We start from the raw sequence: 26,560 nt of genomic DNA, 5'->3' as shown, positions 1-26,560 counted from the left end.
GCAAGCTTCACCTTCCTACTGGCATGCAAACATTCTAGGGGGAAAAACAGCTTCTCTGCACACTGGAATGTGCTGAATTTATGGAAAGAGCTTTTTCTGAAAAAACCTCTCCAACACTTTGTCCTTAGCAAAGCCCCCCAAGCCTAATACATACATACATAAATGTGATGAAGTTAAACTTCTAGCATTCAATTAAACAGAACGACTTCTAAATTTGAAAATTTATTTACCAATATGTGACTCTGAAAGGCACTCATCCCATGCATTGTTTCAGCACAAACAGCAAATACAGTGAAGTTTTATAAGGGCCAGCTTGCTTTCTTTTGCTTTTCAACATTTATAATTCTTTTTATGGAGCAGAAATATAACCTCCCATTAGTTCTGCCAGTAAGGCTCTGTCAAAAAGCACTTATTCTTTCCTCCCTTCAGGTCTGGGTTTTTTTTCAAATATCATATAGGACTACACTGTTCTGATGAATGACAACTCCGCAGTACAGTCATGCTGAATTCCCTTTCCTTATGCACTTATCTCAGCAACTGATGTTCATTTGTTCTACTCTGGAATTAATATCCATAAACTAATGATTGCTTCAAGGTTAAAATTATGACAAGCAAGAAGAAAAAAAGATATGTTTTCTAATTAAATTGATTTTTTAAATGTATATTAAATTTAGATCTTACAAGTTTTGATGATATTTTTTCAGCAATGCCTTTTATAAACAAAATATCAAAGCACCTAATTAAAAAAGATTGCATCCTACATAGACAAAAAATCATTGGGGCATACAAATTAATTACATCTAATATAACATCCACTCTATTCAGAAATAAAATATAAAACACTGAGCACCCACAAAGTGCAAGGTTTATGCTATTGTCATGCCTCCAAATATACAAAATTATTAAACAGTAAAGTCATACCAGTCCTGGTCAAACTAATTAAATGACATAGGTAATTATTAATAGATTCATTAAATATACTCACATTTCGTCTGCTTGCCATTGCGTGTCCTCTTCTATTCTCAATAATTCATCACACTCCGCTGCTCTGCTCTGTAAGTAGACAAACGTGGTAATGAGAACTGAACTTTGCAATTAAGTAGGCAGATAAATTTTGCTTTCCGACTCAGCACTGACCTAATTTATGTAACATTTTAGGTTGGCTGGTTGAAGCAATCCAACGCTTCTGCTCCATTCCTCACTCTACCCTCTTTTAAGATACTGATTACAAGATCTTCTATTCAGAATATTTTATTGAGGTCAACAGCCCTTACCCTCCTTTAACTGTAAAAAGAAAGTCAAGCAGCATAAGAATTCTTTGTTCTATGTCCCAGATTCCATTTGTGACTTTCTGGCATATAGAAACAATGCTTCAATTAACCACGCTCCCAACTCTCCTCCTACTTGCTCTTCTACTGCAGCCAGATTTGTTTACAAAGCAAGGAAATTCCAAACATGCAAACAGTGGCAATTATGTACTTCATGCATAATTATTAACAGGATTCATATTTGACAATTTTGACAGTCATGAATCATTTGTTTTTTAAAAGGAACAAATTGGAACAAAAGTTGCATCCAGGAATTCATATCAGTCAGGGAGTTATTTTGGGTTCAGTGTAGTCATAAACCGGATCCCCCACACCTATAAGTATGAAGTGCTATTTATTTGAAAACTTGAATCTCTTTTATGTTTCCACTTGGTGCTTTGCAACTCTTTCAACCCACACAGGCAGGAGCACTGAAGTAGTTCAGCTGCCAGTAAAGACAGAAGCTTTCTGAATGAATGTGTATTTGTACTTGTAGAGAAGGAACAGCAGAAAACAGAGGCTTATCATGTATTTGGTACATCAGCTGCATCATCCTACACCAATAAATTCTACCCAATTCTGCTGTATATGACACCGAAGAGTGTACCAGCTTCTCTAACACTCTCCAATGATGGCTCATTTCTCAGAGACAATCCCTAGAAGAATAAATAAAGCCATTCCTTTTCATCTTTCTTCACCTTACAGGAATAAAGACCATGATGTTTTCCTATAACAAAGGTACATATTATAAGACAACAAAAAAGCAGCACTTATTCTAGAAGGTGATTTAATATAATTTGTCTTTAAAGATTCCTCAACTGCTACTATAATGTTTAAAAAATTAAGAAAATGCATTTTACTACCATAGCATTACTTCAAAACTTTAGCCATCACAGCTAACACAAAGTCATCTCACATTTTAGCAATGTAACAAACACAACAAATCACTCAATTCAAAGTATAAAGCAAATAGCACAGAACAAACCTGTCATTTTTCTTCAAGCCTTAAACTAGTTAATGGATAACTCTCACATATCCTAAATAGAGTTCTGGGTAAATTGTACTAGATCAATTGCAATAATTTAAAACCTACCTGCTTATTTTTTCTTTCTGTATATTTTTAAAACAATTAATATCAGCTGCAATCTCTTATTCCTTAAAATATCTGCTGTTTATCATTCCTATTTATTCTGCACTTATAAAAGTAGTGAAAATATTTTCCCCCACTTAACATTGTCACAAACTTGCCTTAATGTAGCTCATAAATTCAGTAGTAAGAGTATCCGATTCATCAAACTGGTTTCCTGTTTCTCCTGACTGATCATTGACAAACACGTGTGAAGGTCCTTGATGGAATTCCACTAGGAACAGCAATGAAAAGAAAAAAGATAGAAGAATGATTTCAAAAACAAAGTTTAAATTCACATTAAACCTTTCTAACAGGTTAAGATTTTTTCATTGTAAACAGGGACGCCAATTCATTTCTAAGTTGTTATAAATGCATTCCCTGGACATACACAGCTGGGTATCAGAAGCACCAGAGCAGGCATTGATGGAGCCTGTTTTGAACTACACCAAGTCTGTCTTGCCAGTACCAATACAAGAGCACAGCTGGACAACTGTGCAGTGTTTTAAGACATTCAGATGTCTTAGGCAGTGACTTGCAATCGAATGCAATTTCAGAGTTACCATGCTGTAACAAACCATCAAACACCAAGCAAAATTATTCAGAACCTGTCCCAATCCCTTGCCTACATATATTATTTCCAAGGATATGATCCTATGATTTACCTTCTCCAGTTTTCTAATAAATACTGTAGGATATAATCCTGTTATCTCTCTTCATATTCTACCAAATTCTCATGAGTATCTCAACAAAAGTTCAATAAAGTGAGTAACACTGAGGGTATGCCATCTCCTATTTATGTGGTTTACATATGCAACTTGCTGACCTCATCCTGCCATTTATTATTAGTATGTGCAGAACTTGTTTATCACTTTCAGAAGTGATTCAGCAATTCAGAAAAATATTAAGTTACTTTAAAAAAAAAGGATAAAATTAGACCTCTTACAAAATACAAAGAGATTTATTCATTTCCAGAAGTGATGCTGACCAAAAAAGCTTCATATACATACTAACTCCAGCTATAGAAATAGGCTCTGTCGTTGCACTTTGCTAAATTATTGAACATTGATATAAGTTGTTGGATAGCATTGCTCAAACCAACTTTAACTTTTCTTCCCCCAGTCAGAATCAGATCTCATTAACTCTTGAGACAAGGTACAGCAAGTTTTTTGGAATTTCTACGGAAAATTACTAGACAGACTCAATTCAGTATGGTAAAGATTTTCTAAGCAGCATACTTATATCATTTTTACACAACCACATATGCATGCCCAAAGCCTTCTGGGTAAGTAGGCAGGCATGGAATCAACAAGAGAATTTCCCTATATTTAACATCCATGTTTTTTACATTCCAACCTTTTCTTGAGTTAGCATGGTGACCTGAATCATCCTTTATAATATGATCTTCTTCCACAATGTCTGACATTGGAACATTAAAGCTGATAGTATCTTCATCAGATGGCTAGGAAAAAATAAAAGAAACACTAGTCCCAGCTCAAACCAAGAATGATAAAAATGCACATGTTAACAAGAGTGCTCACTAAAGAGCTGCAAATTAACATGGGAGAGGATACCAGAACATCTAACACGACCACATCCTGCTGTAAGAAGTTGTAGTCACGCTGAATACATCCTCACAGGAGATTTGCCAAGTAGAACAATTCACATGTCGTCTTTTCCTGTCTTACTCACTACACTAGTCCTCTCCTTGCACTGACACCATTGCACTGTGCTGCTGCTTTCTGTGCTTCTCTGGGGCAGATGAAAACAGGACCTCCTTGTAGCCACCAAAGTCTGTAGAAACACTGAGCCTCATATCGCAGAGTACCACACACTTCAAGGAAAATATTTTGGAGTATTGGTATTGAAAAAAGGAACAGACTATTCAATTTGGAAACAAGAAAATATTCCTTTAACAGGCTATGTCTTACTTTCAGAACCTACACAATTCTGCAATTAATTTTCCAGGTGTTTCCTGCCACTATACTACTAAACAAAAACTATCCAAAGCCGCCTTGGATAATACAAAAGTATTGCTCCTTCACAGGTGAAAGAAATACTGTATCCAACTTCCTTCTTCCACAGTTTTAATTTTTATTCAGACAGCAAAAGAAGACAATAGACATATAAGAATCAAAAATACCTAACATTATTCTAAGACAGAATTGAGACGATGCACTTAGAAAGATTCTTCATGTGTATTCCTGCTGGTACTAATGCATCACTCATATTGGTACTAAAGCACAGAGACCATTCTAATCTCATTCTAATGAATTTTAACAGAAGGAAAAATAAGGCCAAATGAAGAGGTAAAATTAATCAAAATGCTGTATTTTTTCACAAAAGATGAGGTAGATGGCACACTGCCTTAAGGCAGAATTTGCCCTCAAGTTGCAATGATCAATTTTACAGAACACTACAAGATATCTTTCATTTGAAATGCCCAAATGGCTATAGCTGGGAAAACTGATGCTGTAAGGACCCTACCAAGTCCGAAAGAGAAACATGAACAGCTCATTTCATCAAGTACTCCCTCCTCTGTATTCACCCAAAGTCAATTACCAAGCTTCTTGAAACCCACATTAGTGTTCAAAGAAGTGATTCATTTCTGTCATTAGGTTACACATGAAAAATGACATTGTAGTATTTTCTGTAAAAGAACAGAAAACTCAATAGCCACTACTCTCCAGACTAAACAGTAGTTTATATTCGTTAAAAAAAACCCCTCAGAAACATGATTTAATTATTGTTTTGTGACTGATCATTTAACGTTTATCCAATATTTGGTATATAACTTTCTGACTGTAATTAACAACACATATGAACCTGTACTTGTTGTATTTCTTGCACAATTTCCATGCATTGCACAGGTATTAAAGGTCACATCAGAAGGAAAGTGAGTGGTGAACTTACTACCAAATGCATTTGGGATTACTGATCTCAGCATTTATTTCTCCTTAAAAGTAGAGCAGCAGTCAGGTGGGAATAGAATGAGTAAATAGTTTTCATATAAAAAAAAAGCTTTGTGCTATTAAATATGTATTGGCTCCCTGTTGGCAGTCTTCAAAATATTTTTTGCAGCATTTCAATTGCTATATTTTGATTATAGGTAACATGATCTATTTTCCAACTGTGATATTTATAGCTAAAGAGGAAATTCTGGCATAACAGTTTCATTAACAAGCCAACTGAGCTTCAGGAAGTGTAGGACTGACAAAACAGTTTTTAAGTGTCTCTGAACAGACTGAATGTTCTTATAGCAAGAGGTAAATCATTAGAGATTTGGCTAGAAATCGTAACAATTCTGGTTCACTTCCATCTATCAAGAAATTTCCCCAAACACTTGGAAATTCATGTGGGTTTTTTAAAGTACTATTGTGTTTAAAAGACCAGTGAGTAAGTGGATTCATGTTCAATTTGCTTTTGAGTAACTATAAATTCAGTACCTAAGCTTGATTCTTCATAGATTTGTTTCAAAAGAAACAAAAACCCTTTTCCTGCAAGGAGGAGAAAAACATTAAAGAATCAGAGTAAAATTATTTTAAGTAGCAAGAAGGTCATCCTTTTATTGTGAGACATTTCCCATTAGGTCAGACCACAAATTCCATTTTTGTATGTTTCAGAAAGATCATCATCACTGATTTATACTGCTAATTATTTACTTATTTATCATTATCTATTCAGTTCAAGTCCACATAGATTTAGTGCCCTGTTCAGCTAAGCAGTGCCTCAGAAAAAAACCTCTGTGAATCAGTTCTAATTGCTTAGGACAATAATAGTCCCACAAAGCTCTCCTTTCTCTTTGCTCAGTCAGACAGCAAAGTTCAGGAAAAGATCTGAAGGTTTATTTTCCGCATTTCCTAGCTGTCAGAACATTAAAACACATTAAAATCTGCAAAGTTTCTAAAGTTTCTTCATGATAGCAATCTGCCATAACCACATCACAGAACATATTGGGACTGTGCCCTGTAAATTCTCAACAGGAAAGACTAATCAGGCAAAGATGTGAGAAGTCATCAGCTTGTAACCTTTTAGTATGTTTACTTTGTTGAAGACAGCAGACATGAATTCTGGTTTGTTTCTCATTCTCTAGATTATGTAAACTGACAGAAAACTGTAGAGAATTTTCACTATTGGCAAGTCTGTAACCATTTGGAAGCAAATGTCTCACTGGCCACTCCAAGCAGTGTACAGACAAAAAAAATTTAAAAAAATAAAACCGCAGTCTCCTTTTATCTTTGTTTTAGCCATTTCTTAGTGTAAAATTTACGTCAAGGATATGGTTGCAGATTTTTTAAATCTAAAAACCTTTTCACATTATTACCCAACTTAAAACACAGTCAAAATATGAGTATTGGGAGAGGAGTTTGACACAAAAGGCAAGTAACTTACCTCTGTTGCTGACAAACGTTTATCACCATTATCACTACCAACACCTGAATCTGAGTCCTTTTTACTTGGGTAGATGTCATCAATGCTAGATGTGAAAAAAAAAAAAAAAAAATAAAAACCAGTAAAAAGCTATCATAGGATTTACATTCAATTTCTGTTCTGGTCTCACTTAACTCAGAGCAAATTTCAAACTATTCTTAGTGGTAAAAGTGAAATAGCCTAGTACAATAAAACAGTAAACATTTACAATCTAGTGATGGTAAAATCGATCAGATTGCATGACTAGTTAGCCTAAGGATTAACAAAACAACAGAAATCATCTGCTATCAGCTTGCTTTTTTCTATACTGTGGGAAAAACTGCTTAGTTACTAGGTAAGCAGCACAGGACTAAAGCAATTTAGCCATGGGAGAGGAAACCAAAATAGTAAAACTCAAAGTGAAGTCAAGTGATTTAATTGTAACCATTGATCCATTAAAACAGAACTCGTATCTCCCTCAGGCTTGAAGTAATTATTAACACAGAAACCTCCTTTTGGTGCCTTAAAATAGACTTTGGAATTTAGGTTTTTGAGAAAATTACTGTTATAATGACAACTGCTCTCTATTCTGGTTTCATTACCCAATATGACCTCTACTCATTTTAAAGTGCACTATTAGATGCAATACTCTCATCACCTTTTTTTTAAAAATATACCTTATTATCCCTTTATTTGCTATCTTGAAAGCTGTGATACTGAAATCAGATTGACACAGCAATTTAAGAAAGGAGCTTTATCAGTTTTCATATGAAAAAGGTATCTGATTCATTAATCCTAATCTTAAACTACCTTTTATCAGTAAACACTGATGATTGTTTTGCAGAAACTCCTTTGGAAATCCACTCTGTACCACCCCCTTACCCTAATCTGCATTCTTCAATATGACCAAAATACCAGACAGGACATGACATACCTGTCAATTTCCTTGTATACTAAAAGAACAAAACAGAGAACCAGTAGGTGTTTCCCAATTGGAATACCTACTCTTCATCCTGGATTCTTCTCACCTTTGACATTTATCTGATAGAAATTCACAAAGGGATCTCCAAATGTACATGGAGGAAGACAATTTGATTCCAGCCTTATTGAGATGACTGAAAGGGGGATTCCGTAACAGTTCTTGGCTTTTTCCTCACAAGGTTTTAGCAGTAACACCTGTACTATTATTCATATCAACACTTTGTTTCATTGAGTACTTCCCTTCAAAAATATCATACTTTCTCTGATTAGTAATATTACATTGCCATTGGTAGCAAAGAAAGACTGGGCTAAAAGCTGATTTCCAACCAGCTATGGAGATTCTCATAGAAAGGAGCTGCTTTGTATCTGGTTCCTGACCTTAAACCATGGTACAAGATGCCATTTCCTACAAGTCTGATGCAAGAAACAAGAGATTTTGCCCCATTTTGCTAACAAATCAGCACAATTCATTTTAAAAGCATCTCAATTTTCATGTAGTTCTCTTTGTTTGACAGGTGACTTTGGATGAATTAAAAAAGATTAAGCTGCCATAAATGTGTAAACATATAAATCACATAAAATTATAAAACATAAATCATGAAACAACACATGAAATTAAAATTTGGATAGATAGATTGAGCCAACACCTAATGTAACTACCATCTGATTATTTTCAATATATTCAAGGAGTCCACTAGAAAGAGGTTAGATTTAAACTAAGGCTCACTTTTACACTCTTAACTAATGTGCTGCTATTTTCAATCATAGTTGATTCTTAATTTTCTAAATTCTTACAGGGATTTCATTACAATAAAAGCAAATGAAATCTCTGTGCAAAAAAAAAAGTACACTCTGAACAGCATCTAAAGAAAGAAAACTGTGGAACCTAAAGATAAATACTATTTTATTGTTTTAAGTGTTACATGAAAAAACCAAGTGAGACTTTCATACATACCTCTCTTCCACAGGTTGTGGCAAATGCTGTGGCTCTATGGCATTAAGATACAGTGAGTCTGCTGTTTTAATCTGACAGGCTTGTACAGTCAGATATTTGAATATATGCACCTTACCCTTTGTACAAATCTGTGGGACAAGGAAAAATTAGGTTTAAACTAAAATAAAAAAAGTCATTTACTCCACTGTTGCTTAGTGTAAACCTCTCTGAAATTCAATATTACAAATTGCACTTAAAGGAAAATAGATTTTATCCTTTTTTAAAATTAATTAATAAGTATTTCAATTATATACTCAATTATTTGTGTGTACCAGCATAAATATCCTCAGAGACTAAGGCAGAAAACAAGAAAATCATGTATTCTACTTTTTAAAAGTCCAAATGAGCTTCTAACTCAATACATTAAAATATATGGTATGGCCTATTACTAACTATAAATTGAGTAATTAATTATTTTTCAAAATTAGTGTATAATGAGATTTAATTAATTAGTGTGCTCTTTATATTCTTGGTCACATTGTTTTTAGTAGTGTCCAAGCATACTTATGATGCAATTCAGCTTCATTTTCTTCTTTAAGTGTACACACCTCTTGCTTTGTATTTTTTTAGTTTAAAGGCAGCATCATGATTGATTATGAAAGGCATTTCTCCAATGTAATAAAATTCTTAAGTATTTCAACAGCTGCTGATAGAGAACAACTGTAGCTCTCAGAGATGCAGTCTGAGTCTACTGTCCAATAAGTTAAAAACAAAATTGTCCTTAAGCAGCAAACACAGGTTGCATTCATTTATCTTTATTACTCAGAGCAACCTACAGCTCCAGAGAGGAGTTTTATTTCTTTCACAATCTATAAACTTACACTCTAAAGTGAAATAAATTTCACATGGATTGTGTTTTAGACCATCTGCATATTTTTTAAAGTTAGAAAATCACTGTAGAACCTTCTAGAACTGGATTCTTTTTAACAGAAAGAAAAATTACCTGGAAGTTTATCACTACTCTTTTTCCAAATTATACACATATTCCAAGGTTAACTTCCATATGCAAATAGAAATTACAAAAATAAACAGCTAACAGAATGGACATCTAGATGTGTGCTGGTTTAAGTGCTGTACAAATTTGTGAACAGAGGGTATTTTTAATGTCTTATTTAGATACATCCTATGTCTTATTTAGATGTCGACAACTATCAACAGTCTGTGAAGACTGAAATTCAGAAGCCTGCAATTGCAGAAGGTGACATTCTAGAGTCTAAAATGTGTTAGCAGCCATCTAATATTAAAGCACAACTTAAATTATAGCTGTTACTTACTTGTGCTGGTGGAGATTGCAAAGGATTATTCTCAAGCAGTAATACTTGTAACTGCACCATTTTTCTAAAACAAATTGGAATCACAAGCACTTTATTGCAGGAAAAGTCAAACTTTACCAAGGGAAGCTGTACTAGCTCTAAAAGTAATAAAAAGGAGAGAAAGTGTTATATCTGTTTTTATTTTTGGCATAAAATAATAAAATATTTCTGAACAATCCTTCTTTTGCATTCAGAAAAAATACAAACTCAGTGAGGAATAAAATCAACATTTACTCCATTTTATACTGGGAAATAAAAGAGTGTTGTTGTTATACAATTGATAATAAATTCTAAAACAAATACTTTGAAATGTTTTTTTTCCAGAAACTCAGCTGACCCTTCCCATACTGCATTAAGGCACTTGTTCTACTTAAAAGTTGCCTAGAATTATAAAGATACATTGAAGAAACCTCACACACTGTTCTTCAATGCATACCATTGAATGTTATATTCTGCGGACCCAAATGGAATAAATTTGAACACAAACTACTTTTTAATCATATCTATTTATATGATTCAAAATACTTTCACAATTATAATAAGAAGAGCTACTGTAAATATTTTTTGTTGTAGTTGTTTATTTGTTTTTACCTTGGGGTAAAACTTCGAGGTAATTTCTTCTGACATTCAGCTCTTTTAAAGATTTCAGCTGGCCTATCTGCTGTGGTAAAGCTGTGATTTCATTACAGCTGACATCCTACAGTAAAACAGCAATAACAAATAATAATGAACTTTCAGGTCCTACATGTTCCATTATACAAACATAGCTAATTTCCTATTATCATTGTGACATTTTATTAACCCGAAAAAATGCAACAATCTATGTCCTGTAGTCACAACGAAAAAAAAGATAAAGAGGAAAATGTTCGCATATTACTTAAAACCAGACCAATTTCTAATTTAAAGAACAAGTTAATTTTGAAATTCATTTAATTTCTATTGAAATATTCAAAACTACTTACTTAAGAAGTTCCAATTTTTTGCTCTTGTCTTTGTATGAATAATTCAGTATAGTGACTATATAACTAAATATGTTAGGATGAAATGTAAAAATCCAAGTGTGTGGATCTGAGTTTTTAAAAAGGTTCTTGTTCTTCAAGATGGAATATTTAAGCAAAATAAAATAATAGTAATACAGCAATAGCATTCTGTAATGTTCAATAAAGGCATATATTTGATCAGCATAGCACATAGTAGGCCACAATGCAAAGGGACAGAGCTTTTTTAGCATTGCTTAACTATTTCAAGCAAGAAACTGCTATGAATGTGCATGAAAGCTCAACTTCTTGGATTAAGTCAGTCTGCAATGAAGCAACTATTCAATACTAGCTGTCATTTTTGCTGCCAAATGGACATGGAAACCTCTGCTTAAATCCCAGGTAACCTGCAAATTTGAGTAATGTCCCAGTTATGCTATCATTTCTGAACTAAAAGAATGAAATAGTATTTCACAGTATGAAAGCTAAATAGGGTTATGCCCAATTTTCCTGAAAAGCCAACAGAACACTCCTCACTCTCTCAACTGTTTCAAATGGATTTATAAAGTATCTGGGAGCTCTACAAAAGTTTGAGAAGCCAGATTTCCAAGTCATGTCTTTGAAGATGCTTGCTTTAATACCAAAAGCATTATATTAACTCCCTATCTTTGAGACTAAAATTTAGTTAACAAAAAAATGTTAGCAAAACCAAAATGTGATCTGGCAATGCTATTCCCTATATCCAACAAGTTTCTTCTTGTAATAGAATCTTACTGCTGCCAAGACTTCCTTCCCTTGTCAAAACACGGTCAGGAAATTACTGTAGCTTTTAGACAAGGAAATTAAATGAGTGCATGTTTGCCCAAGTTGTCACAAAGTTTGGTTAATTGTACTGTTCCCAGATCATTTATTTTTAAAGCTTTACTGTCCTATTTTTAATTTACTTCATAATTAGATACTTGATTTTTAGAGCACAGAATTTAAAGTCACCTTGTGGCAAAGAAATTCTAGACCAAGTGTACTTAGGCACACACACCAGAACAAGGAAGGGAAAGAGACAGTAAATTCTAGAAGCAGTATCAAAAAAAGAAAAAGAAAGCTGGGAGTGTGTAACCTCAAAAACAAAGTCCACTTCCACTTACAGCCTTTCAAAACATCCTCAATAAGACTGATCTGTTGTGACAGCATGTCAGCATTCACAAGATCTCTAGAGACAGCAGTATCCTTTATCCTACTAAACACTGGAGTCCAACTTGCTTTTTTTTATTACTTTGTTTGAATAGCCATGGAAAACAAAGACTTGTCACATTTGTAGTTATGCTCTTGACTATTATTAGACTTCATGAGTGTGTATGTGACAGAGACAGTCACATACACATTAAACTCATTACTTTGGCAGTAATGGAAGCAATACTATCAAACACCTAGGGTTTCCAAGCTAGCAATTTTTAAAGAAATTACGCAACCAGCAGTTTGGAACTCAGCTTGAGGGAGATTTGGTGGGAACTGAAGTGCAAACACTCAAGTTCCATGGGGAACCAGTATTTCCTGAGATCAGACTTCTTGTATTAATTCTATTTTGTTCTCACCATGATAGGCCATTTCCTGTCATGACAAGGGAATTTGTCAAAAGCAGAGAAATGTAAGGTTTTTATTTAAGATTTATTAAATGAAGGACATTTAACATTAATTTCTGTGTCATGCAGCTCAGTGGCATGAAAGCAAAATCATCAGCTGTTTCCCTTTATTTATGGTAATGTTTAAATGGCCTTAAACCAATCAAATTCAGCATATATATTCAGCAAGATAAACAGAAAAAATAGTAAGGTACTCTGACTCCAATTAACATATTTATTCATACACACAGGGAAGTTTATCCAAACCATTCAAATTGAGGCGAACTTCCTCCTTACATAACTTTAAACTCAGGACTCCTGACTGAGCCATTATTCCTAAAATCACATGGCTTCAGTCAGAGCTTGTGACATAGAAGCCATGCTGAACAGTAAAAAAGTTACACAGCACATGAACCCTTTTAGCCAACAGCAGGCAGCAAGTCCCACATGGTCAGGCGGCTGTCTCTGATTAGATGAATGAGGTAAAGGACATAAATCCCAGAGTAATTTGAAGGCTTCCAACATGAGATAGGAGCATTCCAGAGAGGGAGAGTGCTGTTACCTGAAGAACACAGAAGTGCAATACTGCCTAATTACTTTTCCTTGGCAGAAAGTAAGCTTCAGATTATCTTCACACTAATTTTGCGTTCTCCTGGCTGACGGTAGAGGCATAACTGAGTTATAGATTTTTTTTTTTTGCAGCAAACAAAAATAAATTTCCTAACCAAATTTTTTTGCCAAATGATGGCAATGTATTCTGCAGGGAGAAAAAATTATATTACAAGCACTAAAGTAAGTTACCTGTCAGAACTCTAAATTTAAAAGAATACCTGGAAGTTTTCTGCATGTAATATCAAAGTTATTCTGTGGTACAGATATGAAATTCATAAAAATACATATGTGTAATAGGAAAACCATTACCTACCCTGTTTGGAGGATAGAAGGGAAAATGCAGAGTTAATTGGAAAGATCTAATTTGCAGCAAGTTATACTTGTATCATTCTACAGTGACTATAGGGGTAAAGTTTGTATTAAAAAGGTAGATAAAAAGAACCCTTTGCTATGTATAGCCAGATCTCACTGCATGCAGCTTGTGAAACATTTGGGGAACCTGAGGTTGCTTAGACATGTCCTATTGCACAGAGCCAGGTGGCATCTCAGGGTTTCTCCTCTGACCCAGGCCAGCGCCAGCACTGTGTACATACCAAAACAACAGCACTCCCTGCCAGAGGGCTGGGTGATGCCTCTTCTTGAATCTCACACTATTCAGGCTGGCATTGCTCTCACACAGCTGAGTTTTTTGTGCAACAACTGCAATATGACTTAATGTGTTTTGTTTCTTTTACTCATTTTAGAACAATGATCTAACTGCTTTATATTATACATGCCAATACAGATCCCCACTCTCAATCCTACCACTATTTGCTTCTCCCAACACATCACAGTTATGTCATTTCCAGTTAAATAGTGCCACTCATTTCCCTAGAAATGTCCTAAACACACATGGTGGCATCAAACTGTGTAATCAGGTCATCTGAAAAGACTCATGCTCAATTTAACAAAAACTTGTTTTTCATTCAGCCCCCCCCTGCAATGCCTGCTAAATAACAAAGAACAATCATCAGGCCTTTTTCAGTTCTCATGTATCTTCTATAGGCTTCCAAATTGACATGTAGCTAGAGCCTCTCATATGAAACACTTTTAGAGCAATAATTGTTTTGTTCTTTATAACAAACAGTAACACTGAAACTATACTATAACTGGAAAGCAATATGAAAATCCATAATTCCAGAATTTAAACACATGATATGCTTGAACTGAACAAATCCAATCTGCTTTGGGTATATACTCGACATTGATTTCAAGCTTTTAGTTTTTACTAAACTTTCTACTAAATTTAACTTAAATTATTTATAAAACTGGAACCATTGGTCTTTATTGTGTCTATTTTAAGCATAACAAAAACAGTGCTGTAACCTAACACATTTTTAAGAATAATTAAATCAGAACCATCTGTGTAAACCTCACTAAACCCATCACACACAAAAAAAAATTTAAAATATTTGATAAGATAAATTAATAATGCTCACCAAACAAAACAAACTTGCTAGTCTTGAACTCAGTCACAAAAGAAAAGGTAACTACCCCCATCATCCTCATCAACAGCCGTATCAATTGCAATATGCAACAGAAGCCTGATACCACAGGATGCTGCTCAAGAATATCAGAAAAAAAATGCCCCACAGTTGCCCCTTCATACCACTTATGAAGAATCAATAGCAGGGCTGGGGCCTCAAGCAATGTTGTTAATTTCTGTAATGTAATTTACTGGAGGAACTACTATCATAAAGACATGAATATGATAATAAGGCACTTTCAGGTAGAGAAAAGATGTGCAAGGTAACTGCTGTCAATGGAGATACCAGCAGCTGTATGGAGGATCAAATCAGTCTGTTTTACTACGCATAAATCAGCAGTGTCAAAATGCAGTTTGTCAATTTGTATCTCAAAAGGTCAAAATGAACAGAAATAACCAGAACACGTATGTCATAAAGAATTCAGTCTCAGCCTACAATTATAGCAGAGGAAGATAAAGGGAGAGAAAAGGAAGCATTTTTATATATGTTTTCCATGAACTTGTGCAATTAAATTAATTTAATGCTATAGTACCAAATAATATTTTTTCAGACTATCATTGACTGGACAATATATTCTAAATGATCTACTACCTGTAGAAACAATATTCATGTGGACAGCTTTGAAAACAAGAGGAGTATAATCATTTTGTAGATCTGTTTAGATGGGTGTTCCAGGAAAGGAAAGTTGCATGACAAATGTAGTGAAATAAAATGAAAATAAGCTGATAAGAGCAGTATCACGAGTGGAATGCAGTGTGGTAAGCAGATAGCAACAACACAGAAAGGAAGCAGGAGGGGAGGGTGCTGTGGGGCGTACAACCTTACAGTGAAACTGAGAGCCAGGGCAGGCAGTGAGCAAAAATGGTGGAGATGAGGAACTTTGAAACTGAGCTTTGAATGAACTGAGGGCAGTGAAGTTGTTTCAGAGTCCTGAAGAACATAAAGAAAACTCTTATTGTGTTACTATCCAACACACTTGAAGTTAAAAACTTAAGTTTTGCCAACTACATTATACTATTAAGCACCTATTCAAATATAGGTGAAAAGTGAATTTTACTGTTTCTATTAATACTCAAAAGAAGTCAAAATAAAAAGTGAAAAAAAAAAAGATCAGTAACATACCAATTCCATTAACTGTTTTAGCTGACCTATCTCTTCTGGAAGGGAACCTAGCTTATTGTTACTTGCAATTAAGACTTTTAGAGGAAGACCACACAGGCAAGCTGGCAAAGAAGAAAGCTGATTTCGACTGCAACAAAACAAAACAAAAATATTAAAACCATCAGTGATGTTCTACTGTACACTCACATAAACTCTGAGAGTTGCAAAATTCCTTCATTTTCGTGGGTCATATTTTATGCAGATAAAACTGAGGTTTTCAAATGGCAATCATCAAGAAGACACTTGCACACCAGATATACCTGATTATTGACTAACAATATTGAGAAATTTACCACTCTGGAAAAAAATGCATTGTATCAGTTTAACAACATTGTAACAGATCTGTTTGTCACAAAGAACAGCTGTTTCCCTTCCTAATGAATACAGGAAAGTCAACTGAGACAGTATTTTGCAAGTATTTAAACATTCCTGTGGTTTTATGGGCCATTAAAATGGATGCCTTTTGTTACAGCTGAAAGACAAATATATAAATTACAGACAAATGGTTATTTTGTCAATTAATTTAAAGCACATTTACAGCTGAAGACTACTTTGTACCTCCTGTTCTATGGTTCTGTGCTATTAACCCAGGTAAATACAGCAAAAACTTCTGGGACTATCAGTAGTTCATTTCCTCCCAAGACTCCTAAGCTAGAGTTAAAGATGATAAACGTCATGACCCCTTGTGATGTCCACAAGATTAAAAATAGTAATTTGTGGCTCAGTTCCCAGAAGAAACTTTATGCTCATCAGAATAGCATAGTAATTACTCTCTCCTAGAATATTTAAAATTTTTCTTTAAAATAAACACTTTCTTTCTTATGATTATTAACCTGTAGTAAAACAATGAACAGTAACTTAAAGTGGCACCCAGTATAAACCATTTTTATTAGTTCCTGCCTACATGCCTACTTTGCTTCAGAAAGCAAAGACAGATGGCTGAACTCTGGAAACACATGGAAAAAAATGTCCTGTGTAATTTCAGTAGGAGTTGCAATATTGAGGTGAAACAAAAACAAAAAAATCAAAATTCCACAAGTTGCAAAGCATTTGTTCAATTGCAATCCAGCAGTGTGCCACAAAGCTGCATACAGAGATGAATATTCATGCTCCACACAACAGTCTCAAAATGTTGTACAAGGCAAACTACCATCCTATCTCTGTTGCATATACCAGGATACAGACAGATATCAATATTCCAAAGAAAATAAGAATTAGAAACTCAAGTACTAACCAGCAGCAGCTGAAAAAATACATCAATGCTTATTGTGAAGCCACGTTTCTTAATTCTAGTGTCCTTACAGAAAACCAAGACACAACTTCTCAGAAAAATTACTTGGAAATATTTTTTCAAGTTCTAAAGAACTCAAATTGAGGATCCTTAGACTCTAAAACAGTAATCCTACGCTGCAGATCAGACACAGATAAAAAATAAGTAAAAACAATTTTTAAGCTCCACAGAACTCAGAAGCAACCCACTCAGAGATAAGGAACAGACCATAACCAGGGCAAGTGAATAATAAATCATCATTAGTTTCAAAGGAATTTCTTTAAATAAGACATGAATGGTATCCACTAAGGCCCAAAGACTATATTTAGATCTCTTGGCATCACTTTCCAATGCTATTCAACATATGGGCTCTGCTGGTAAAAGGCAAAAAGACATGCATTTTAAATCTGCCAAGAAACAACTTGGTTAGAAAGTCAAGAATGTATTTCCTTCTTCAGACTGTTCACTACATTCAACTAACAGGAGGAAGGGAACATTCAATTGAAGAGGGAATTTTAAACTGAGAGAAAAGTCAGTTACTTAATCAAATAAAAAAAAATCCTTTTATTTTGTCCAATTTACTCTCATATGTGATACAAAATTTATTCTAGTTTTGTGATGACTCACAAATTCTATCACTACACAGAGTTCTAATTCATGGCTTCACAACATTAAGTTCTAACCAAGTTAATTCTGATTCCTAAATTTACCAAGACATTTTATGTATATTTAATAACTTAATCCAGTTTTTGAATTCTTTATGTATATTTAACAAACGGTAATTCAAAATCTCAAGTCCTATTTCCTGTATGTGTGCATATACTCAGGATACGACATTCCACTTCAATTTTTAGAGCCAAAATAGTGTTCCACAGTAGCCAAAACTGCAGTACAGTAATAATATAGACTTGAGAAAGATCTTCAGTGTTGATAAAACTGATGATCAAACCTTCATTCTCTGAATTTAAAAGGCCAAGAGCCACTTCACCCTTACTCAGACCTCATTCTCACAAAGACCAGACTCTTGTATCTTCACTATTACAGTATTTACACCCTTAACTGCAAAGAAAACTCTGTTGTTCCAACTGAAAAAGGGCTCACCTGCCCTCCATCAAGAGCACGTGTGCATTCACCAGCACTTGAACTAAATGCAATTCTCTGTACTGATTAGTATTCACACAGATTTCTCCTGGAAAGTAAGCAAAGATGTCTAATTCTTTGCCACTTTCTCCTAAAAAAGGCAGTAGCTGTATTTCTTTCATAATATGACTATGCTAGTGACAGATACAATATCACATTCTTCCATTCCATTCCCTATGGTGGAAAATATAAATCCTCTGTCCATCTTTTTAACCGCAAAATGTATGTCAAGCTTTACAAAATTTGTCGTCAGAAGTGAATTAAAACAATACAACTGATGAGCTTAGCATTCTGGATCTGCTGGAAGATTAAGGGACAGAACTGGATTAATAATGCTTGGTTTTCTTTCAGTAATAATTTTTACATTTTGGCATTTATAATGCCTTCATACAGAGCTGTCTCTGCAGCCGATGAACTTTTGCATTACCCTTTTCAGTAACATGAAAAAATGCAGTCAGTTGTTCCAGAACCTTATAAAGTGTATACAAAAAAAGCTTTACATATTTGCAAACAAAAAAATGTGGCAAAGATAAACTTACCTCAAATTTAAGTAAGTCAGCATTTGCAAGTTTACTATGGCATCTGGTATAACTTTGATACAATTGTGGTACAGATTTAGTGTTTCCAGTGACACAAAATGGCACAATTCCGTAGGAACTTCAGTTAACCTATTCTTGGATAAATCTGAAAAGAGGAAAAAGAGAGAATGAACACTTTTTGAACCATTATAAAGATGTGCTTTGAAAAGATGCACTTTATTAAAGTAAGTGAATAAATATAATTTACAGAGGGACAGCCAATTAGATCAGTATCTTTATTATGCAAAGTAAAGCTAATGCAAACTTTTACAATTTTGAAATGGAACAGGCTGCACATAAAAGAGCAAACATTCAATTAGGATTTATTTGGTCTAATAAAAAGTAATTATTTGCAGGACTCAATATGCTGAGGAAATAGTTGCAGGTTCCAAAGCTCATATAACATAGCCAAAGATCTAGCCAATACACAGTTAGATGTGTGCAAATGACAGCATTGAGAGAAAACAAGCAACCAGGACTGCATCTTAAATTTCTTTCAATAGATAAATAAATAATTCAGGTAATTCTTCAAACTGACATTTCCTGGGTCAAAACCATTTATAAATGAATGCTACACAAAGAAACAGTGGTGGTCTTCAAGGATGGATTTTATATAAGTACATACAAGACAACAGTGATGGATTCCAATCCCCAAGACACTGCTTGTACCCACAGAACAAAAGCTTTTGACTTTTTATCAGTTATTCATTCTTCATTTCCTATTCTAAGCAGACAAACACAAAGGAAAACAAGAAGGAAAAAATGTTACTGAGCTCTGTTGCTTAACTACCGCCGTGTGAAGAATGAGGTGTCATAGTACTGATGTGAGCTCAAGTCATAAAATAATAATGCGTGACACCTTCAACTGAATCAAGTTGGATTTGAATCATTGTTTAACAATAAGAACAAATAGAACAAATATCTTATCCTCAGCAACTATACAAATGTTTCCTACCCATGTCACCAGCCTGACGTGAAGAACAGTCACCCGTTAAGCGGAAGGAATAGAAATGTCCCTATGCAAAAAGTGAAATGTCCGTCCATAAGGAAAAAAAATAGAACTTCATGATCTCCTCACTTCACTGCTGCTATTTTAAGCCTAGTGCCTGATCCTCCAAAGCTTATTTCAAAGCTTAATTAAACTAAAAGGAAAAGTCAGCTAAAATATGGATTATTTCCATGGCACTGATGATCTGTCTCCTGTCCTTAGGACCATACATCACATTTTTGCTTTTTGTGAACAAACAGGTAGAAATCTGAAGAATTTTTTTAACTTCCTTTGAAGTTTGCTGTGCAGAAGCACAGCTTGAATTCAAACCTATCACCAGTCAGAAGGACTTATAAGTTTCGTTCTTATCTCCTGCAATGCAAGTGAAAATTCAGCACATTCTATTCTTGTCAGCCTCTACTTTGCTTCATCTCATTGCTTCCTACAAGAAGTTGGTTTCATTATTCCATCCCCTACCAAGACAGTTGTGATGGCCTTCAGGTACAGTAACTGAGAGCAGCTCTGCTGACCCTAATGGTAGCATGACTGAATTGAGCTCCTCAACCAAAATTATTCACTTCTAAATTACTATACAATAGCAACTCTAATTGCTCTGCTTTCTCTTATCAGGCTTTGATGGTGGTTAGATGCAGCATTACCTCAGCTTCTCTTCCCTTCGTTTCTGACATCAAATTAAAGCATTCCCTGTTGAGTGACTCTTACTACTGTTTCAAAGCAGGAGAAAGCTCTTCATTGTTGCCCTGCTTTAGTGCTTTAATTCTCTACTGTTTTCTATTTATCTTGAGAACACTTGTTTACCAGCATGGCATTCCAAAAAAATTCTGCTGCCTTTCAAGCTATGTTTATTATCAGATGTTAACAGAAGACTGCCATGCTGTAACTTTTTGAATCATGCCAGGGCTATTTGTATTTTACAATTTGATTGCAAAGAAAACCTTACTTTTTTTAAATCATGCTTTTCTGTGGTGACATTGCCAGGAACATTCTGCTCACTTTCTCCTTTAAAGTGGAAAGAGCAGCAAAGTCCAGATGAGTGAAGTGAATTCTCTGTCTACAGTGAAAACAACCTGTATGTTACTCTCCACTGGATGGAGAGTAACAACCCATCCTTCACCTGATCCCTCTCCAGTGATACACAGATCTAAATAAAATGTTACTTCTTCTCAAGCTCCTAAAACTGCAGCCTGCCACCTTAACTCCCTCCTCATGCCTGTTCTCATTTATCTTCACATCAAATAAAAGACTGTTGCCACAATATGACTCACTCTTGAAAAATTCTAGTATCTCAAAAAAGCAAAATAGCAACTAGATTGACTCCACTCCTAAAACAGACATTACTTACACAGTTAAATGCCTTTAATTTTTTTTCCCCTCATTATTTATTGCTGTCTTCAATGTTTTACCTCTGTTAAACTGATGAAAGAAAAACAAAAACCACACAGATCATAACAGACAAATCCCTTCCTGTCATCCACAGGACCATGGGTTATAGGACACACTACATGCACAACAAAGGAAGTCAATTATTTGTTGCTGTCTAGTTATCACAGTAAGATAATTTCAACACTTCTATCTACTGTTGCTTCCTAAATAATGATTATGATGACAATAAAAATAACCTTTAAAAATCTAATCTATTCACAGTATAAGGCAGAGGACTAAAAACTGCACATTTCATTTACACTGTTGTAACATAACTTAAAAGAGAAAGCAGAAATTTGCCACTATAATTTAGAGTATCATTAATAGGAAATCTGAATGTCTTTGTGGAACACAGTACTGGAATGGAATCTGACATACAGAATGCCCATCCCATTTTTAACTAGTGGTATAACTTCTGCCGAAAAATAGACCTCCCTGATCATATGGAAGTTAAAGAAGAAAATAGATTGCTTTTATACAATCCTAGACAAAGTGTGAGCCTCTGAACATGATGCAGCTGTGAAGAAAGCTCAGCAGCTTTCTGAAAATTCCACATAGGAAAGCACATGTTGTAAGAAACTAAAAGGAAAACAGCCTGCAAAACTGTTTTATGCCGTACCTTATAAATCCATACAAACATGTAGAGAAACCTCTGAAGTTTATATCATTATTTTGATACTACTTTATACAAAGGTACTTTTGCCTCAAATTTCTGCATCTTACAGTATTAAGTCTACATAAAACTCAGAGTTAACCTGAAATACAAGTTCTAGAATAAAATAGAAGGGTTAAGTCTTTAGGAAACTGCAGAACTATTTGAGCGTACTGAGAAAAACACTTTGTATGTATTTTGGTTTTGTCACCATTCATAAACTTTCTGAAAAATATTTTGCTATGGCATTCTTGGGTTATTCAGGGAAAAGGAAGAATGCAGAAACTACACTTTTAAACAACTTGTGACAACACTTTTACAGTACAGAAACAACTAGTTGGCAAACCTTTAGTTTCTTCCTGCAATTCTTTAACTCTACAATTCCCAAATTGCTAAACTACACATCCCCTTACATCACTAATTTGAGGAGTAACACTTCATGGTAATTACTAATAATGAAGTTACTGGACAGACTGGCTTTTGCTACAGTAAAGAAAATGAACAGAGGTGTGGAATTTGCTGGTGTTTAAAAGAATTTTGAACAACTTGCTTAGACTATGCAACACAAGGGAGATCTAATAAAATAATGGATCTATGATAGCAGAAGGATATTTCATGGTTGCCAAGACAGGACAGGTAGGTGTCACCTGAGGTCACTATTTCCTCTACCCTCCATTATGAAATTTGTAATGAAATTAGAAATACAAAACAATGGGGCAGGGGGAGTCCATGCCATAGAGTGAGCTTCCTGTTTTAAATTAAACACACCATTCATTCATTATTTGTGACACCAAGACATTTCCAAACTACAGCTGGCTTTACTTCATCTTTCCCTGCCAAGAACAAGTTTGTTAAAACTCAAAAATAAAGTAACAGAACACAAAAAAATAAGCAAGCCAGTTTAGAAAAATATTAGACGGAATCTTGATCTTTAAAAGAGTCAGCAGAATTCTGGCACAATGACTTGTGGCTTTTGTATGAGAAATGTTACTATGTTGGAAGCCAGACAGGAACTACACAAAATAAACACTTCCTTAGCTGGGAGTGAACAATAAAAAGCAAAAAAGTTCACACTGGTAAATAAGCATTTAACAGAGGACTCCGAGCCTTGTTTGGTGAATGGCACACTGCATGGCCAGGAACCACACTACCCTTACAGCAGTAATTACTGGCCCCCATCCCTGCAGCAAAACCTTTTCATTCCTACAGCTCTGACAACCTCCACCACAATGAAGTGCCACCACTGAGGGACCTTCCTGACTTCACAATTTACAGCCAGACAACCAGGTGCCACTATACATATATATACTATATACACATGGTATAAAAAATTGCATTGCAGAAACCAAAACGGTTTTGTCAAAATATCAAAAATAATATTCGAAGTCAGATAATGACATTTCTTTCACTAAAGCTACTGAAGTGCTCCAATTTTACTACTTTCCTGTGATTAATATATTATTAAATATCAGTCATTTGTATACTATTAAATTTAAATTGCACACTCTTCAAGGGAGAGCTAAACAACTTAAGACTTTAAATTGTAAAAATAATTCCTTAAACCAACATGCATATGGACTACTACATCATAAAGCTTGAAAAACAACTTTAAAGAAAGCAGTTTATTAAAAAGAAGTGATTTACACATTACAGATGTTACACAAATTCACTATAGGTTTATGCTTCTAGCACAGGAACCTGCAACAGACAAAAACTGAAATCATGCTATAAGAATCAATCCACCACTGAACAGGGGAAAAAAAAAAAAAATATATATATATATATGAAATATCTGTATTTGCTATGAAGTTCTGAAATGAAGAAATTCCAAGGGAAAAAAGTTGCCCAAACAATCTTAATTCCAGCCCATTGAGATCCTTTTTTTCCTGTAGGATTCAGCAGTTACTGAATAAAAGACATGAATCATTCTGAAGAAGTTATTTGCATTTGCACTAAGATACCATTCAACATATTCAAATGAGATGTCTGAAATGCATTTGCCAAGGAATTCAAACAATTCACTGTAAAAGTCTAAAAAAAACCCCAGTAAGTTCACCCCTAATTTCATTATGCAAATAAGAAGGTTAGAAAACACATTACGAAGTCTATAAAGGCACAACCACATGGAGCTCTTCCTCTTATACTGTAAGCTCCCCACAGTTTTATCAGGCTTTGGGGAAGCCTCTATCTCCTCATTAGCAAGGTACATCTTCATTGGAAACTGAAACCACAAATGATGGCACTGTATCTTGGACACCTTTTGGAATATCTACTTAAAGTGCACTTCAGATCCTTGGCAATGCTGTTCCCCACTTTGGCAAAGAAGGCAAGCCATCTATGATCATTGTAATTGCACCTATGAGAATCAATCAAATGTCAATGCTCTCTAATGAAGCAATTACTTTGTTCCAGCCTTCCCCATAAATGGTATGAAAATCCACCATTCTAGAGACAAATGCAACACATTAGTCACGAAAACACTAACAGAACTATGAAGTGCTATATACTTTTAAGACATGCCCTACAAGCTGTCATTATCTCCACATTCACAGCAGGATACCTACTCGTCCTCTCCCTCTGCCAAAATTTATGGATAAAATCCTGGGTGTACAGCCAGCTTTTACTGTAGTCAGCAACTTTTGGGACAGTGATGCTGCACCAGTGAGGCAGCAAAGACCTCCACTGCCTCTGGCATCAAATGCATTCTGCTTTACTTATGATAATTATGCCAAAAAATGCATGGCATTTCTTCACTAAGAGACATTTCTATTTCAGTTATTTAGCAAACAGAATAACAAATAACAGAAGACAAAGAACATCCAGTAAAGTAAAAACAATTCTGCTTCTGCTTATGAGAAAATAAGCATGACATAGTAATGCATAGGCTCAAAGCTTTTCCTTCTGAAAATACAACTTGTATCAGATTGAAAAAAGGGCAGCTCTAATGTTGATTCCTAGCTAAGGCATCACTACTGATCCCATAGTATGCAACAATAGCATCTGAACATTGATCAACACTGAGTCCAGATGCACAACTGCTGACTCAAAATATGTAGAAAGTGCATCTGTCCCAAGCAGAAAGACAAATGCATACAGATCTTGCAAGACAAGTATTTTGAAGACATTATGAAGCAACTCTGCCATCTCATAAACTTGTAGTAAGCACTGCTTTTGAGCACTGTCAGCATGTAGTCCATTTCCATCTATCGCTCATTCATTCATTCAAGAACCAACATTAAAAATCTCCACCTGAAAGCCACAGTTAAATTAAGATTGCACTAGAGATGTAGGAAAATTCAAAATGACCATACACATACTTGTGTTTCCACTTTTCTTTTAATCACTAGATTGAACACAACAAAATTTTCTCCTTTACCACCGTGCATAGTACGCGAGCAAGTTAAAGGGCTAATACAGAGAGGAACTAAATACGGTATTTAGAGGAAAGGGGGGGAAAAAATCGGACAGAGTAAAAACAAGCCAAGAGCAGCAAATCGTAGAGCCTGACAGAGATGTCACCGCTAGAGGGGGCCCCGATCTCACAGACTTGGCCAACACCCTGCAAGGGTGTTTCGCTTTTTGCTTCAGCCCATCCTCAGCTGACGAAGGGGGCAGAAACAGGAAAGTTCCCTTTAAAACCACCCTGGGCACCCCTGTGAACCTGTCGCCCACCACAATTTTCAAAATATTACAAATTGCTGCTCAGTAGCAACCATTACTGCAGAAAACAAATAGATACACTGATTTCCAACAGGGTTAAGCCCTTAAAAATAAAGTCTATTCTGAAATAGTCACACTGAAGTACTTTTCCCCAACTTTCATTCAGATGATGCAAGAACATAAGGCATCTTCGAACCCTCTGTAGGGTACAGCAACAGCAATGTTTGGCCAAAGTGATGATACATTTGACAGAGACCCTGCCTGCATTCTGCCCCAGCAATCCTTATTTACTCTATTCCATCCATCACCCCACAATGGAATACACAACTTACTTTTCCACAGTGATTTGCAATAAAGTGCAGCCAAATGTAAGAAACACGCGTCCCACGTTTTTTCTCAGGTAATGCACTAACTAGCCTGGAGCAATCCAGCAGCATGAATTGGCTCTCCCAGTGATCCCAAAATTTTGTGCAAACATCACTTTAGGTTTGTTTCCTCTGCGTGAAATAAGAGAGGAAGGAGGGAGCAAAGGGCTAGCATATTCTCATTGTTATCCTCATGGCACACTCCAGTTCCAAGGACATGAAAGGAAACTTCTCTGCAAGAAACATGCTCAAAAGAGTATGACAAGTCTGAAGGAATAAAAAAAATGAAGGTTACAACAGTAGTCTGCTTCATTATTGTACATGCTTTTAGAGGTGACAACATATAAAATTTAAATTTCTCCTTAATCATCTATTTCTTCCTCTTTAGGATAACAATGGTTTGGGGGTCAAGATTATCAGAAAATAAAAACTGTTGGGAGA

At 35.1% G+C, this 26,560-nt stretch overlaps 1 protein-coding gene across 1 annotated transcript in view; it reads right to left on the bottom strand.

Moving 5' to 3' along the window:
* Positions 1 to 26,560, bottom strand: part of LRCH1 (leucine rich repeats and calponin homology domain containing 1) — a gene marked incomplete at its 5' end in the record, with an annotated part of 115,336 nt that overhangs the window by 42,513 nt on the left and 46,263 nt on the right. Inside the window, 9 exons of the mRNA XM_083854422.1 lie at positions 986 to 1,048; positions 2,548 to 2,668; positions 3,790 to 3,895; positions 6,826 to 6,910; positions 8,780 to 8,907; positions 10,093 to 10,229; positions 10,723 to 10,828; positions 15,985 to 16,111; positions 18,973 to 19,117. Of these exons, the coding sequence (XP_083710548.1) occupies positions 986 to 1,048; positions 2,548 to 2,668; positions 3,790 to 3,895; positions 6,826 to 6,910; positions 8,780 to 8,907; positions 10,093 to 10,229; positions 10,723 to 10,828; positions 15,985 to 16,111; positions 18,973 to 19,117 (1,018 nt within the window). The remainder of the gene's footprint in view (positions 1 to 985; positions 1,049 to 2,547; positions 2,669 to 3,789; positions 3,896 to 6,825; positions 6,911 to 8,779; positions 8,908 to 10,092; positions 10,230 to 10,722; positions 10,829 to 15,984; positions 16,112 to 18,972; positions 19,118 to 26,560) is intronic.

The sequence above is a fragment of the Zosterops lateralis genome, assembly GCF_965231275.1.
Source record: "Zosterops lateralis genome assembly, chromosome: 2".
Lineage (NCBI taxonomy): Eukaryota > Metazoa > Chordata > Aves > Passeriformes > Zosteropidae > Zosterops > Zosterops lateralis.
This window is presented reverse-complemented; position numbering and strand designations above follow the sequence as displayed.